The following is a 16,982-nucleotide window of genomic DNA, read 5'->3' on the forward strand; positions in this document are numbered from 1 at the left end:
CTTCATTGAAGCTTCTCATAGTTCTAAACCCTTGTCCCCCATGGTACTTGGATCTTAAAAGAAAATCCTTGCTTTTCCAATGAATTTTCTCTTGATTTCATTGCCACACACACACACACACACACACACCAAAATCTACAAATAACCTGTTCTATTCTATTACAAATGCCCTGACGGATAAGGAAAATACTCATGACATAAGTGGGGATGGCTTGGATTACTGCCCTAATCAAAACACCTCTTCCTGAAAAGGACAAGCTCCTTTCCTTCCAACCTTTTAGTTTACTTCTGAATCTTTCCATAATGAAATTAAAAACTTGATTTTTAGATCTTCCTATTTGAGTAAGAAGGCCTAAATATTTGGAAATCTTGTCAGTTATCTGAATGGGCATAAAGGATTGAAACTCATCTTTGACATTTTGCATAATAGTAGGACTGAACACCATTTCTGACTTGCTTAAATTAATCTTTTGACCTGAGATCCTCTGGTATTCTGCAAAAATGTCCATTAGATGCTTTGCTTCAGTCCTATTTGCCCTACAAAAAACCATACTATCATCAGCAAAAAATAGATGGGAAATAGGAGGTGCATTTTTTGCAATAGATATACCATGAATTTTGCCCTGATCTTGATAAGAAAATATAAGACCAGACAACACTTCAGCACAAATTATGAATAGGTAAGGGGATAAGGGATCTCCCTGTCTAATACCTCTTTGAGGTTTAAAACTATTGGAGGGTTGTCCATTAATGAGGATAGAAAAGGATACACTTCTAACACATCTCATAATAGTGTTAACCAGCTTAGTAGGGAATCCCATAGTTAGTATAGTGGACTCAAGAAAATTCTATTCAACCCTATCATAGGCTTTTTCCATGTCAAGCTTTATTCCAACAACACCGTTCTTTTTGTTTTTATGATTTTTAAAAAAATGAAAAGCTTCATAAGCTAGAATTGTGTTGTCAGATATGAGCCTTTTTGGAATGAAAGCACTTTGTTGGGGACTAATAATGATAGGGAGAATTGGTTTAATTATGTTAGCAATAGTTTTGGTAACAATTTTAAGAATGACGTTACAAAGAGCTATAGGTCTATAATCAGAGGGAAGATTGGGATGTTTTATCTTAGGTATAATACATAAAAAAGTATGATTGATATTACCAAGGTCACCATGATTATTGAGAATATTTAGAACATAATGGATAACATCAGAACCAATTATACTCCAATAGGATTGATAGAAAAAAGCATGTAGACCATCAGGTCCTGGTGCAGAAGTACTTTTCATTTGCTTAATTGCTTCATAAACTTCTAAGGCACGAAAATCTTGTTGTAAATAGGTATGAAGCTCAGGGTTGATCCTATATTTTACAACATTGATGGTCTCCTGCATGCAATTAGGGTTAGAAGAAGTAAAAATGTTTTTAAAATAATCAATAAAAGTACTACTGATATTATTTGCATCAGTCCATCTTCTGTCATCATTGTGTTGAATGCTCTTTATAGTATTTTTCCTTTTTTCTTTGAGAAGCTTTGATGTGAAAAATTTTGGAGTTTTTATCACCAGCTTGAAGCCAATTGACTTTTGCCCTCTGTGCCCACCATAATTCTTCTCTCTTAATAGCATCATCCAACATTCCTTCATGTTCCTTAATTTTACTTAAGGTGTTAATATCAGGATAACTTTCCTTAATGTTTTGTAACTCTTTCTAAAGTTTTTGTATTGTCCTTGGAATATCACCAAACTGCTCCTTGCCCCAACTATGAAGATGGTGTAAAGTATCTTTGAGTTTTTCTTCTAAATTTCATGTGCTATAGTTTCAAGTAGTTCTTACAATATGATTGCTATCTTCATTCTCCAGCCATAACTGCTCAAATTTTGGAAGAGTATTGTGTTTCTTTGGCATTCTACATTCATTATTATACCAAAATTCTAAAAGAATAGGTGTGTGATCTGATGCATATCTAAGTAGGTGATTATTATAGTAATTTTGAAAATTTCCAATCCAATTTTAAGAGGCCAAAAACCTGTCAAGCCTTTCCTGTATATGATCTGCATCAGCCTGGTTACCTGCCAAGGTCATTGAGATTACAATCATTTATGATATTAAAAAACTTGTCAGACAAATGGAAATCAATAGTACTACCACCCTGTTTTTCATTACTATCTAATATCATATTAAAATCACCAAAAACAAGCCAATTATCATGTTGATGACTGTTCTTAGTAGTTTTAAGAAGGTTACAAGTTTTATGTTTTTCATTGTGTGTTGAGTATCCATAAACACCAGTGGCATACCAATTAAAATTAGTAATAGAACAGAACACATAGTAATCAATAAACCTTTCATTGAAATTTTGAATTGACAAATTTACATCATTATTCCAAAGCATAATAAGACCCCTAGACCTCTTACCCTTGCATTTTGCACAATTAAAAAGATGATAATTTGGCAAAATATCAAAACACAACTGAGACTTTAGGTTAAGATCAGACTCACAGAGCTTAGTTTCACTTAGGAAAACTATGTCAGAGCTATGGGTGGTGATGAGCTTTCTCAAAGCTCTAACTGCATTAGGTTTGCCCAGACCTCTGCAGTTCCATGATAAGATCTTCATGATCTTTGGCTAGCCTTGTCTTCAACGCTTGCCATTTGAGTTGGTGCTGAGCTGTTCTCACAATCCTCCATGAAACTACTGATAGGTAGAGTCTTCCTTTTCAAAGGATTTGATTGCTACATGTACTAATATTGCCTCCCTTGCATATTAGTTGTTTGGGTGGGAGTTTTCTCCTTAGTGTCCTGCTTTTCCTGAGCTTTCTTAATCTTTAAATTGGTCATCCTGTTTAACATAGCTTTTGGGATGGGGCTGAATTTACTCCCACTAACATATTTCATTGGATTACTATGAAACTTCTGATCTGACCTTTCATGTACTCTTTTCCCATAAACATTGGATCTAAGTCAAGGGCCCCTAGGATTGATTGTTCTTTCTTGTACTTCTGTTGTATTTTCTTCACAATTTCCTTCACTGTGCCCAATCAATCCATATTTAAAACAGAAAAGAGGAATATTTTCATAACGAAAATCTACCCAATTTATCCCATCATTTTCATTTTCAATATACATCCCTGCTTTGACTGGTGAAGCTAAATCATATTGAACCTTGATTTTTATGATTTTTGTACTGTTTGGATAGTCATATATTGCAGTTTCTTCCACCTTTCCAAGTTTGGCTCTAGTTGCATACCCATAGCTATAGTTTTGCAATGTAAGGGTAATCCCCATATTTGAATCCATAAAGGTGCATGTTGAAAATCCAATTCTTGAAGAATAGTAGTTCTGCTCTATAGATGTAGTTTAAGCCATACATTCCTGATTATCCAGAGCTCACTGTTAAGAATTCTGTTTATATCGGCCTCTTTTTCAAAGGAAAATTGAAACAGATTGTTTTCCAATTCAGTGATTTTAAACCCAGCTGGACTGCACCAGATTCCCATGAGGGAACTGTGTAAAACTGACTTAGGGATTTGTTTAGAGGCTAGGATTTTACCAATGATGTTGTTCTGGCATTGTTTGATACCATCACCAATGTGTTCTTCCTCATACATAAAGAAGTCACCTTCTACAAAAGGAATTGAGCTACCGAGTTCTGGAAAATTATCCTCTTGATGTGTTCTTGGAATCTCATCATTCCTCTCGTTCTAGTAACCACTGTACTTTTGTTGGCCTCCACTAGAAGATGCACCATAGTCTTGATATAATCCAGGCTCCATGTAAGGAATAACAATTTTCTGGATTTTTTGAGGTCTTTGGATGCTGTTGTTTATGGGGTCAGACTGATATGAGTTTGATTGTTGGATGATTTCTTGATTATTATTTGTTTCCATGATTGTAGGGTTGAAAACCAGGTGATGAAAAGAATGAGAAAAGAAGGAATAAACACCAGCAAGAAGCAGGTGTAGCAGCAAACCAGATGAAAGCAGAAGGATTCAACAGGAATCAAGATAAAAGAGAAAACAATGGAGTAAAGAAAAATCAAGAAACCCGGAAAGAATCTGGGGAGAATCCTATATTTAGAGACTGTGATGTTAAATCTTGACAAGGATTCTAGGGTTTGAGATTAAAATTAAGGGTTTTGTGTAAAGAGACAAATTGTAAGTTGATTGTAAAAAAGATTAAAGAAAAAATTGTTCAGGCCAAAAGAAACACACTCAAAGGGGAGGTAACAAGAAGAAATAGAAAGCACACAAAGTGTGAACAAAGAAAACAACTATCCAGAAACAGGGATTAACACTGTTTAAGGAAGGATAACAAGGTAATGATGAAGTGTATAACTAAAACACGATTGCTAGATACGATTAGGGTTTGCGATTAAGAAACCAAGGAGAGAAGGGTACTGCTAACTTATCTTGAAATATGAAAAGTCAAATTTAACACACATACAAACAAAGGATAATTTGGTAATATTAACACACAAAATAGACACATTAATTGCATGAACAACTTTTCTTAAGAAATGTGAAGAAAAAAAAAACAAAAGGGTGTTATATATAGGGACGGAGGGAGTATAATTATATGTGTTGGTATCGAACAGAGCATGTGTTTGACACAGGAACACATTTAATAAGTGTTTGTGCTTCATAGATCATTGATAGACCTCCTGTTCTAAAAATATGTATTTTGTAAGAAAAAATAAAAGAAAAATTTCTATTTCATTTTTTCTCCTTTATTTTTTGGCTATGTCTAGACTATCTAAAGTTATGGTTGTGATGGTGCAAACATTGCTCTTAAATCATCTAAAGATAAATCTGAGAAATTTTTATTTTTTTTGACTTAATTGAACATGTGGTCTCTTAGCTTAATTTCTTTTAAATTAGTCCCTTAACTATTAACAGTTTCAATTTGGTCCTTTATTTTGTTTTTGTCACTCAATTTAGTCTATTTCGTTAATTTTAACTTCCTCACAAAAGGAGATTGTTGGATAAAGGAGGTGTATCATATATAATGACCCAATTTAGTACTTTGTGATTGAATTGGGACTGATTGGCTAGAAATGGTCATGTGTTTATGTTTGTTGTCAAAGTGAATTGTTGGTGTTCGAATTTGTTATCATGTTGACAGTCAGACTTACTCTTCATTATCAAAAGATTCAAGTTTGGTGTTCGTCAGCTCACACAACTTTTTTTATTTTATTTTTGCAACTCAGTTTTGCACACTTATCACTTATGCAATTTCGTTGGATTGTGCAAGTTGTGCTGGGTTGATTAAAAAAAAAAAGGTTTTTGTTGTCATTCTAGAAACCAAAATGGATTTTATCAATTCGTATGATAAGACATAATTAAATATATTTTTCATCGTAATTTAAGATATGTTAGTTTTTGTCATTTCGGTTTCTACAATCCAAAGTGATTTGAGATATGCTAGCTTTTGTCTATTTTTTTCATTGTTTCGGTATGTTTGTCTTCAAGTTATATGATAAAACATAATTAAATATATTTTTCATTTTTACCTTTACAAAAACAAAAACAAAATAATACATTAACCGAATTTTATAATAAATAATAATAATAATATATGTACAATCATTTTGAGATATAGACGCAGCCATCTCTTTTACGCCTTATTTGACGAAAAAGTAGAGAAAACAACTCTCAAAACTCAACTCCTACAACACTCAGTCCAAGGGTGAACCTAAAGGTGGTTGAACTGCACATTTTCTTTTAGGGCCATTTTTCTGTTTTTTCTTATTTTTCTTCTTCTTTTTCTTGCTTTTTTGAGGGTTTTGGTTTGGCCCCGTCTTGTATATATATTTTCCCTTTTTTAATAATATATAATGAGCAGGCGGTATAGGATGTGGTATTTGATTCTATTCAAACTCATCTTGATGTCTTACCTATCTCTTGACTAATTGATTTTTTTTATAACTCTATTTCTCATACTCTTATTGTATTTTTACTCTCTCTTTCTTTCTCTCTCTATTGTTTTTGTCTAATAAGAAGAGAGAAGAAAAGATTGTCCTATAAGTTGTCACAAAGTAGTTCGAATTACAATGTTCAATTCCTGGCATCGCGTGTGTTAGAGTAAGCGGTATATTTAACTTAATTTTTTCCTGCGAAGAAAATTATCTTGTTTAGATTATAAAAATATATTGTTTTGTAGAGTATCAATGATCGACGAGAACTACATTTCGGCCTCTTGTTATTATTATTGATTAAAATCGTTATGTTATTTTTACACATGAAACAATAATTGTATTGTACTAGCTTTAGAAAAACAAAGAAACGACATATAACGATATTTATGAGTTGCTCTACATGGACTCGACAACCTTTTATACTAAAACGGATACGCCGCAACAAAAAAAAAAATTAACCAAGTGAATTAAGGATAAATGTTTTTATACTAATCGAACAGTTTTTTCAGATGTGTCTATACTTTTTTTATTTTGGCTTAAATATGTATTTCATCCTTGCAATTAGGGGTCGTTTAAAAATTGGTCCATGTATTCGCTAATCCTTGCAAACTAGTCTTGCAATCATTAATCATTTAAAATTTCGTCCTTTGACCAACTTAATCACTGCCACGTCACTAATTCGATGACGTGGCAATCACTACCACACATGAAATTCCAATTTTGCCCTTAAGAAGAGGACAAAATATTGAAGAAAGAATTGAAAACTCAGGGGTAAAATTGGAATTTCATGTATGGCAGGGAGTGATTGCCACGTCATTAAATTAGTGACATGGCAGTGATTAAGTGGGGAGAGGGACGAAATTTTAAATGATTAAACAATGCAAGGGTAAATTGCGAGGATTAGCGATTACAGGGACCAATTTTTAAACAACCCCTAATTACAAGGATGAAATAAATATTTAAGCCTTTTATTTTTTACAATATATGTCTATAGCGGGAGTCCTGGACCAAAGATTAGATGGAGAAAACATAAATTAATCTTGCAAACTGTGGTTGTGAAATAAGGACAATAAAAATTATAAGTAAAATCCCCGTGAGCTTAGTTGAGTTTGTAGGGATATAATATTGCATATTATATATAGGGGCCGGGGCTCGAACCCCGGACACTCCACTTCTCCACAATTTAATTGTGTGAGCTCTGGCCACTAGGCTACTTGACAAAAAAAAAAAATTATAAGTAAAAAAAAAACGGATAATCAAAATTGTTTAAGAGTGTGAAGTTTGTAGTTTTGTAACCTGGAGCAAAGATTAAATGGAGAAAATATAAAGTAATCTTCTAAACTTTGATTATGAAATAAGGACAATCAAAATTATGAGTTAAAAAAGGACAATCAAAGTTAGGTAAGAGTGAAGTTTGTAATTTTGTAAAATTGTGGCGTGCACAAGACCTTGTGATTATTAATAATTAGCACTAACATTAACAATTGTAGACATTAGTAACCCTTCTACTCTAGCACTTGTATATATAATTATTTTCAAATTAATTGTGAATTATATAATGTTTCAAATGTTGTCCTCCAGATCTAAAAGTGGTCAAGACACAAGCACAGGATATGATTGATATGCCTTGTGAAGTAGACATGGCTTGCGTTCAAGTATATCATTCCTTTTTCTATTAAAAATTGTATGGAATGCATTTAGATCTACATAATTGGTTCATAATACTAACTATATGTAGACATGTATGATAATTCTTTATAGAACTAAAAATGTATGTCTAGCACAGTTCAGCGACACAAACTAATAAAACGTAGACATGTATTGTTACGGGCGTACCAATTGGTAGGTTGCCATGAGCATACACCCAATTTAATAAAACTAAACTGAAATAGTTCCGTTCAGTTCGAAACAATTTAATTCGATTTGAAACAGTTTGATAATTAAAATTAGATTTTATTTGTATTTTTTTATATTTTTTCAACCGTATCAATAATAACAATTCGGTTCAGTTCAGAATAGTTCGGTTCAGTTTGAAATAATTTGGTTCAATTCGAAATACAACCAGTTTGATTTTCTGCATACCATTTCATAAAAAATATTCTTAATTTGCTAGATCACCACACTGTTAGAACTACTAGTAACAGGAAAGAAAATAAACTGAAATCGCAAAACAATGGAACATGTTTGGTTATAAAGTTCAGCCAAGTGTGTTTATGTCTGTGACTGCAGAGCAGCTATAATTTCGTGTTATTTATGTGAATGGAACTCGGGTTTATAGTGTTATAATTCTAATACTATGTAAACTGTACCACAAGAGGCTATCGCACTCCACACCCCAAACCGTCCTCCAACAACAAACCGTTGCACCAAACGAAACGGCAGGGGGTAGTTTGCTCTGCTCGCTTTCCCCCTACCTCCTACACTGCTTATGAGTCATACTCTACACACATTATATCTGAATGATTTCGCTACAATGATAGTATTATCCTGATTTATTTATATTTATGTGGTTGATTTACACCGGCCGGATGATTTCAGTGAAACATGCCTTGTTGATATTTCTGCTTGGAAAATGAAGGACAGAGAATGAAAGAGATATGCCTAATCATATATCATTTGCAGTTTATATGAAAAAGTAAAAGGAGGAAACCTGCAGTACAAAACACACTGTAGAATTAACATCATAAGTACAAATGTTGTTTGAACAATCCTATAATATATGGTTTCACACATATTGACATATATACTCTATACAATCAACAACAGAAAAAACAGGTCTGAGAGACCAAAAAATTACAATACAAACATATACTAGTGTCCCTCATATAGTTGTAACACATATACATTTTTATACCTCAATTGAATGTATTTAACTTATTTCATATAGAAATGTTTGCATCAGATCAAATCTGTTGATTATCATTTAGATGCCTTGTGTCCTTGTCCTTTGGTTTGAGCTGCAGCTGCAGACATCACGCGCAAGCGGCGCGCAATTTCTGTAAAGGATGGCCTTACTGCAGGGTTAGGTGCCCAACACTGCTCCATCAGTGTTCTCCATTCTAGATCGCAATAACTTGGGATTGTAGGTCTTAATGTGTTGTTCACAATACCTCCTGTATATATGAGTGTGCAAGAGAGTGAGGGAAAATATAGAAGCAGATAGAAAACAAGTCTGAGAAAGTAGATCATGCAAGGTCTTGAGAGGTTGAACATTATCACAGGAAAATTTTCAGAAATGCATGCTTCGGAAGTTACTTGTAAGAACAAATCTCAGTCATTCTTAAATATATACACAAAAGCAAAAGGCATTGATTCTCTGCAATTTTCTTATCCACTGAAATGAAGTGTCGTAGAAAACTTAACGAAGCAGCATATATCTTAGGAACTTCGAAAATTATCAACGAAGATGGGGTGTACAATGTTCAGATGCATTATTATAATAGATAAGTTCAGACGGTGTGGTGTATACTGATTATCATGAGATTTAGTTTAAATTCTATCAATGATGTGAAAGTGCGGTTGATGGAAAGGTTCAACGCAATTTGAGTCTAAGCTACTGTAAAGAGGTTTCAAAGAGAAGAGAAAATAACATTACCTATGATTGCACCGTAGTGCATATTAGCATATGGCTCCTCCCCAGTAAGAATCTCCCATAATACAATGCCAAAGGAGAATACGTCAACCTAAATATTTGGAAAGATAATCTTAGTCTCCAAGGCTTCATAGTCAATGAAATAAAAGAATTTAGAGGGACAGCAAAGGTCAATAATTCACCAAAAACCACAGAAAAAATTCAGTTATTTTTGTATAATAAAAAGATAGTCAATGTTGAATCTGTACAAGTTTGTTGGTAACAATTATGTATAAATAGAAGGTAAACATGAATTAACTTGTTGGCACTTGGCAATGGCCTTAATCCTCGTTACTAATTGGCTTCTCTGTTGGCAAATATTAGTATATTAGTTATGTTCGTATTTTTCTCCTTCACTAGAGTTTAAACTGTGGTCAGTTTAACTCTTTCAACCCTTAGCTCAAACCAGTTATGCTACCAAACTCTCCTTTATCTTAACTAATAGTGATTCTAAATTTTACCTTTTCTGAAACCTTATTGCTGCTCCCATTCAGTAGCTCTGGTGCCATCCAAGGTAGAGTTCCACGCACACCACCGGTCACCAGGGTATTCCGCTTAATTTTTGACAGGCCAAAATCTCCAACCTGATGAAAATCAAGTTTTTCAACATTGTCAAAATACTGAAGACAAAGTTTAATAGAATCAATAATCCCCAACACATGAATAAATACCTTGCATATTGGCCGTAAAGGATCCTTCATGTTCACAAGCAAATTGTCACATTTCAAGTCAAAATGAACAATATTTTTTGCATGTAAATACTCCATCCCAAAAGCTGCATCCATCGCAATTATGAGCCTCTTGCGGCGATCAAGATACCTGGATGGAACCATGGAAAGATCATGCAAAAATCCCTTCAACAATTTTCTTGATGATAAAATAGTTAATGGTATCCAAAGACTACAACAAGTAGCAAAATGGTCGGGCTTTCATTGAAGAATTTAATTCATATACACCATCAATGTAAAGATACTTTACAACGTTAATTAGTCATAATAGTAGGATCATCGAAAACAGTTGACTTTAATCATAACTACGTTTAAAGTCACACATAATTGCTTGTGATTCACTGAAAGTGTAAAGTTTTACACTGACAATGTATCAAAATTAAGCTCTTCATTGAATAATAAGCCTCTGAATAGAAATGCTGTAATTTAGCAGGATGGATGCTTACCTATCCTTACGTAGCAAAACATGTCGAAGAGAACCGTCAACCATGAACTCCGTAACCGTGGCCATTGTTCCTCCTGGTCCATCTTGAACTACACCATAAAAGGCCACCACATTTGGATGATGAAGCTTGGAAAGAATGTCAGCTTCCCGCCAGAACTCTATGGTCTAAAAGAGGACATGAATTTTCTCGATATAAGTCATTCTACTAAAAGGAAAATGGAATAAAAATCACCCCATGTGATTTATAAACAAGTTACCAGTCTCTCTTGTTCTGAAGACCGACCGGAGAAACAGCTTTTCTTTATTCTTTTGATTGCAACATCTGATCCCCTCCATTTTCCATGATACACAGTTCCAAAGGTACCAGATCCGAGTTCTCTCAGTTCTTCAAGATCCGCATTCATTATGATCTGTCAGAAATATTAACTTTAATTTTATAACATAACAAAGAATACACTGTTAAGCCTCCAAGCCATCATCTAGTACAGATATTTATGAAGCCGTTATCATAGAAACTAATTTGTACTGAATATGCTATAGTTATGCTTGCTAAGAGTGATATTATCATTTCAAAAAATTGTAATGATAATGAAAAATTTATTTACTTGGCTAACTAGTTGAACTAAAATTAGTAGATTTTGTAGAAAAGGCATATATAATGCACGAGAGATTCTTTCCATAACCATAGTTTTGAAAAAGAAAAAAAATACTCAATAAATGTCACCAATTGTGGAAATATGTGATTTTATGTCATTTATTCATGAAATTATAGTAATTTAATGTCCATTTCTTTTCAGAAATGGAGAAGATCGATACTCATAATGCATCAGCGCTGAAGAACTATGATACATCAAAGTATGATTTTACCTGCAAAGTACTAATGTCAAACTCCCCAAAACTAATATCTGGAGGAGCTGAAACCACATCCCTTGTCTCATCATTGCCATCCTACATTCAGTCCATCAAAGGAATTGTTAGCAAAAAAGAATCATATTGTCTGCATGTTCATAAGATAAAGAACCATTAAAAACGTACAAGATATTCAGGCTCCTGAGCTCTATCGTTTTCCACTGTGGCGTTGACGTTCTTATTTTCATTTCCCTTAAGTTCAGAAGGGTTATTTTCTGGTTGAAAAGCAACAGCCTCGGTTTTGGTGGTTACAGGTAAACTTTTCTGATTTTCCTCTACAAAATTTAGTTGGGAATGGGATTCCTTGGGTCCTGTCATAATAACACTCTCTGCTGGTAGAGGTGCAGAATGCTGTAACATACCATCCCCTTCTTTTACTTTACTAACAGCTGATGAATAACCGAGATTATCCTGATCAATTAGAGAAACGTTATCAAACCCTTCATGTGCCAACTTCTGAAAATATGACCAACTTTTAGGCTCGTGATTTTCCATTCTTAAGCTCAAACCTGCTCTATCAGTTGGTAATGGACTAATATTTGCGGAATCTTCAGAATGAACTGCTTTCGAGAACATGTCATAAAGGAAATCACGGGGAAACCTGTCTTCAATATCAATCAGAATATCACCTTGAGAAGGTTTAGATTTAGCATCAAGAGGCGGAGCGTGGACTTTAGCATCATTATTGGGATCCCTTGTAGGAACTGCAGACAAATTTTGCTCTTGAAGTTTAGATGCTAGATTATCATTATGTTCAACAGAAGGAACACGATGAAATGCAAGATGCTCACTGCCCTTGGTTTCATCGACTTGAGGAATTTTATGCCTATCTTTGGAGATATTTGTCTCATTTTCAGAAATTTTGTTATCTGATAATACCGGCTTCAAATCAGAATCCACGCGCTGATATAACTTTGAATTCACCTGACTTGTTGCATCAGGCAAATGTTTGCTGCTGATGCTATGGCCATCTGCATGCAAGGGCTTTGCTGATGTGTTGGACACTGTGTTCAGATTCGACATATTCTCGCTGTGCAACATGTCGCTGGATTCATTAACCGAATTCATATGGTTCAAATCGGAAAGTAAATCTGACATGAGTAAGTGAGAACCATATGCATCATCCGACTTTGCAGACCGGTTCAACAAATCTGCATGTTCCCTGGGAAAAACTCTCTCTGAATAATATACTCTATTAGGAAGCGGAGGTGGTTCAAGGCAACTGAAATCAATTACATTGGACTCGGCATCAACAAGAGCACGACTGAATGCGTCTGCGGATCCAGTATAGAAGTCATCTTCTCCAGATCTTGAAATCTGTGTAGGATTCAGCACTTCTGATACAGCAGCTGGGATCTTGTTTTCTAATGGAACTGCAGGATGGATTGCTTCTGATACAGCAGCTGGAACTGATGCCTCTGATAAATTACCTTGCAAACTTCCCTCAAATGGATTCAAAGGAAGAGAATATGGTGCTTCTGTTGATAAAGCGTTCACTCGGTCATTTGCTGCATGAATGACATTATCACCCTTTCTTTGTACTTGCAACTCACTGGATACTTGTCCTTTGCTAGTGATTCCTTGGTTCACAACACCATGAGTAGGCAAAGAAACAGGAACCTCTCCTAGATTGAGAGCCGAACTGTTAGAAGGAAAAGGACCAGTGTGTATTGGATATTGACCAGCTCCCCCTTGCTGAATGATCGGATCCTCGTAAAAGAACGGATAAGCTTCATAAGCACTTGAGGGTGTTGGTAAAATCGGTTGTGAAGACTGATTTGTCAATACCGAGTTAACATTGCCGGTTAAGGAAGAACTACCGACACCATATGATTCTACCGCAACTCTTTTAGTCTCCCTGTCAATACTTTGTCTGTCCAATTCATTTATATTATTAGAACTTCCTCCACGACGAAGGATAGAGTTGCTTCTTGATTCCATGTCCATACCATTAATAGCAACGACATACTGGATTTCAGAATCACCACCATCCATACTACCAAGACCAAACTGGGTATCCTCCAATTCATTTATTGAGAATAAGAACATCCTAAGCTTTAACGATCCTCTCCTTCTTTGTAGATCATGACATTCCTCCATCATATTCCGCAGATCCTCATCGGAAGATACCGAAACTAGGGCATCAAGATCTTCTCCAGGGAGCTGATACTTTATTACACGAGTTTCATTATAGATCGATAATATTTTCTGCATAAGCTCCGGCCAACTTATGTCCTTTCTTATACTAATAATCCGTGTTTCACCCCCAACATATCTAAGCTTTCCGTCACCCGGACGTGGTAATATTCTACCACCAAAGCTGCATAGAACCTTCATCTTCATAGATAAGTTGTCAGAAGATCCAGAGGAGGAAATTCCTTGAAAGACTCGGTTATTGTCTTGATTAGATGATGATCTTGGAATCGATCGAGCTGAGCCATAATTACTTCTTTCCTGATGTAGAACAGAATTCCTTCTGTCAAACTCTTTCGGAACTTTCTCAATATTTGTGAGGATAGAAATCTCGGAACCACTTTCAGATCCTGGATGACCTAAGATTCCTTTCAATTCCATATACCCTGTTGAATAATTAGGCTCGCCCACGACATTTGGAAACGCAGGCTTCTTGACATTCACCCTATCTCTCATAAACTCGAGAGCGAATTCCTCACCCGTCTGTATGGAGAAATTATGTACAGGTTTATTTTCTGACATGCTAAAGGCAGGAGGAGGCCTTGAATTGGTATGCATGCCATCCAGATGGTCTTGCCGGACCGGTTGCGGTGCAGAATGGAATTCCTCATTTCGAGGATCCATGGAATTGTATTGATGTTTCTGCATTTTTTATTGCCTGATCAATGCATCATTTGTAATGTTGAATGCAAGAGTTTACTACAATGCCACAGTACTCAGAAGAAACTCAACATCATGTAAAAATCATTTACCTATTATGTTAAATTCAATTTCCAAATCCCATTGATAAGACTACTAAGTTATTAAACAACACAATGTTTGAACTCTTAATCCATAGCAGTGAGCTGGAGAGAAGCTTCATTTATACAGCAGTTTATCTCACCATAATTGACGTATGAAGACTAACTACTTTATTTGATGACTAAAGTACCGTTAAAATGTCACCCTGTAAGAATGATGAAATTTATAAGCTTTTTAGCATGAGATTAAGATGGAACAACAGATACATTAAAGGAACAGATACAAAATAGAACAGATTGCAAGAACGAAAACCGATACAATCAAAATAATTTATATCAACGATCGAGCTACTAGAATTACAATCTCAAATAGATCATGGACCATCAATAGAACAGATTACAAGAACAATAACTGATACAATCAATAGAATTTATATCAACGATTGAGCTATTAAAATTACGATGTCAAATAGATCACAAACCATCACCAAATTCATAAATGAGAGAAAAAAATATAGTCTTAGCTTCCTAAAATAGCTTGAAGAGTACAAAGTCACATAAATTTCTCTAAAACCTATAAGGCTGAGAGGATACTATAAATCTAAGATTGTTCCTTCATGATCTTCATTTAGTTATTAATCAGATAGTTTAGTCTAGTCTTTGAATAAAATGAGTAATCCATCTTGTACAAGGACAAATCCTTCAGGAGAACCTGAGTTCGATTTCTGAGTGGAACAAATATCGGTCAGACTTTACTTACCTCCTGACCGAACTCTGAATTACTAGGGCCCCTTTCCCTAAGAACCAAAGGGTTAACAACAAAATATTTCTTTCAACCCCCAGCTCATTCCACAACAACTAATTAATTTTAAACCCTAAAGTACCATAAGAACAAGAAGAAAAAGATTTATAAAATGCACAATAGTGTTCTGAAAAAACAAAATTTTATCATTTAATTGTCATCTAGGGCAGTGAAGAAGTTAGGTCCAGGTTTCAACATGGAAAATAACATAACAAAAACCAAATCACATGCAAAGATTAAATGAAGTATAATTGAACAAATAATTAAAGTCAATTCTAGTCAATTTAACCACCTAAAAAAAGGATCCATACATAAAAAAATATCAATTCAAGTCAACTCTCATCAGAATCATGAAATCCAAAATTCATCAAACTTGAGGGGTCCTAATTTCAACCTTTCTCCATCAAAATTCAAAACACATGATAGATTATCATAATCTCATAAATCAAGTATAATTTAACAAACAAAAATACATATAATTCACAAAAGATCAAATAAAAACTAGATCAAGTAGAAAATCAAATAGAATTATCTATATACCTGATTGATGATATTCTTCAAGAGGGTTTCACAGTAACAGCCATGGAAAAAAAAAGTATATAAATATCTTGAAAAGTAAGCTAAAAGGAATCAAACTTTTTTTGTCTATCCCATGTTTTTGTTCTATATTGAGTTGTGAAAAATCTGAATCTACTTGTAACTGTAACTGAATGATGCTTTTGGAACAAAATGACAGCACAGCAGCACAACACACACAAAGACAGATACTTTCTCTCTCTTCTGTCTTCACAGACACACACAAACAGTTTTGTTTCTCTCTCTATATTATATCTATCTGTGGTGGAATGTAGAAGCTCTATATGTTTGTGTTTTGTGGAATGATTAAAAAAAAAAAGGTTGTTGTGTTGTGTCAGTGAAATAGTCAAAGAGTTAAGAACACAGTAAGACACAAAATTTTGTGAGTTTTTTTTATTTATTATTATATTCTTATTACTGCTACAGTTCGGTAATCGTTAAATCGTTAACTGCGCTTGTGTATGATACATGTAGTATGTAGGGTCTGTTTGGTTAAACAAAAAGAGCTTTTAGCTTCTAGTTTATAAGCTCGTTTGATAAAAAAAGCTTTGTTTGGTAACACTTTTTCACCATGAGCTTATAGTTTATTTTACGAGCTTATAAGCTATTTTTCAGAAGCTATTCCAAGTAGCGTTTGAGCTTATAGCTTATAGCTTCTCACTTGTTCTTCCAATTTTACCCTTATTATTTCATTTAAATTGTATTTTTATCCATTATAATTTTTATAATAAGCTACGTAATAAAGACTACTATTCCTTTATTCCAATTTTTGTATATATATCAGCTGGCCTTTTTTTTGAAAAAATATATACCTTCGTTTTTTTTTTTTACGAAACAAAATACTATTATTCTATTAGTGTTACTTTTTTTTTTTTGAGGTAAATGTTATTTTCTTTATTATCTGTTATTAGTATTACTTTATTAGTGCTACCTTTTTTTTTTATTTTTTTGAGGTAAATGTTATTTTTTTTATAAAGTGGAAACACTTAAATGATAATAAATATAATATAAAATTTTAGTGAATAAAATTTAATTTAATTT

General features: G+C 34.0%; 1 protein-coding gene across 1 annotated transcript; it reads right to left on the reverse strand.

Moving 5' to 3' along the window:
- Window positions 1-8,568: 8,568 nt before the first annotated feature.
- LOC120578222 (uncharacterized) lies at window positions 8,569-16,227 on the reverse strand. The gene is made up of 9 exons (XM_039830634.1): window positions 15,906-16,227; window positions 11,757-14,769; window positions 11,589-11,669; window positions 10,979-11,131; window positions 10,723-10,886; window positions 10,220-10,367; window positions 10,010-10,132; window positions 9,513-9,600; window positions 8,569-9,030 (listed from the first exon to the last, which is right to left on the reverse strand). Exons 2-9 carry the CDS (start codon window positions 14,469-14,471, stop codon window positions 8,837-8,839), a joined length of 3,666 nt encoding a protein of 1,221 aa, XP_039686568.1. The 5' UTR covers window positions 14,472-14,769; window positions 15,906-16,227; the 3' UTR covers window positions 8,569-8,836.
- Window positions 16,228-16,982: the final 755 nt, after the last annotated feature.

The sequence above is a fragment of the Medicago truncatula genome, chromosome 2 (assembly GCF_003473485.1).
Source record: "Medicago truncatula cultivar Jemalong A17 chromosome 2, MtrunA17r5.0-ANR, whole genome shotgun sequence".
NCBI lineage: Eukaryota > Viridiplantae > Streptophyta > Magnoliopsida > Fabales > Fabaceae > Medicago > Medicago truncatula.

Bases quoted from the DNA above. Each gene is read 5' to 3' on its own strand.
- LOC120578222 (XM_039830634.1), bottom strand. From the start codon at position 14,471: ATGCAGAAACATCAATACAATTCCATGGATCCTCGAAATGAGGAATTC. The intron at 11,132-11,588 runs GTAAAATCATAC...TATTTCTGACAG, and splicing joins TTGACATTAGTACTTTGCAG to ATCATAATGAATGCGGATCT. The intron at 9,031-9,512 runs GTAATGTTATTT...TCATATATACAG, and splicing joins GCACTACGGTGCAATCATAG to GAGGTATTGTGAACAACACA.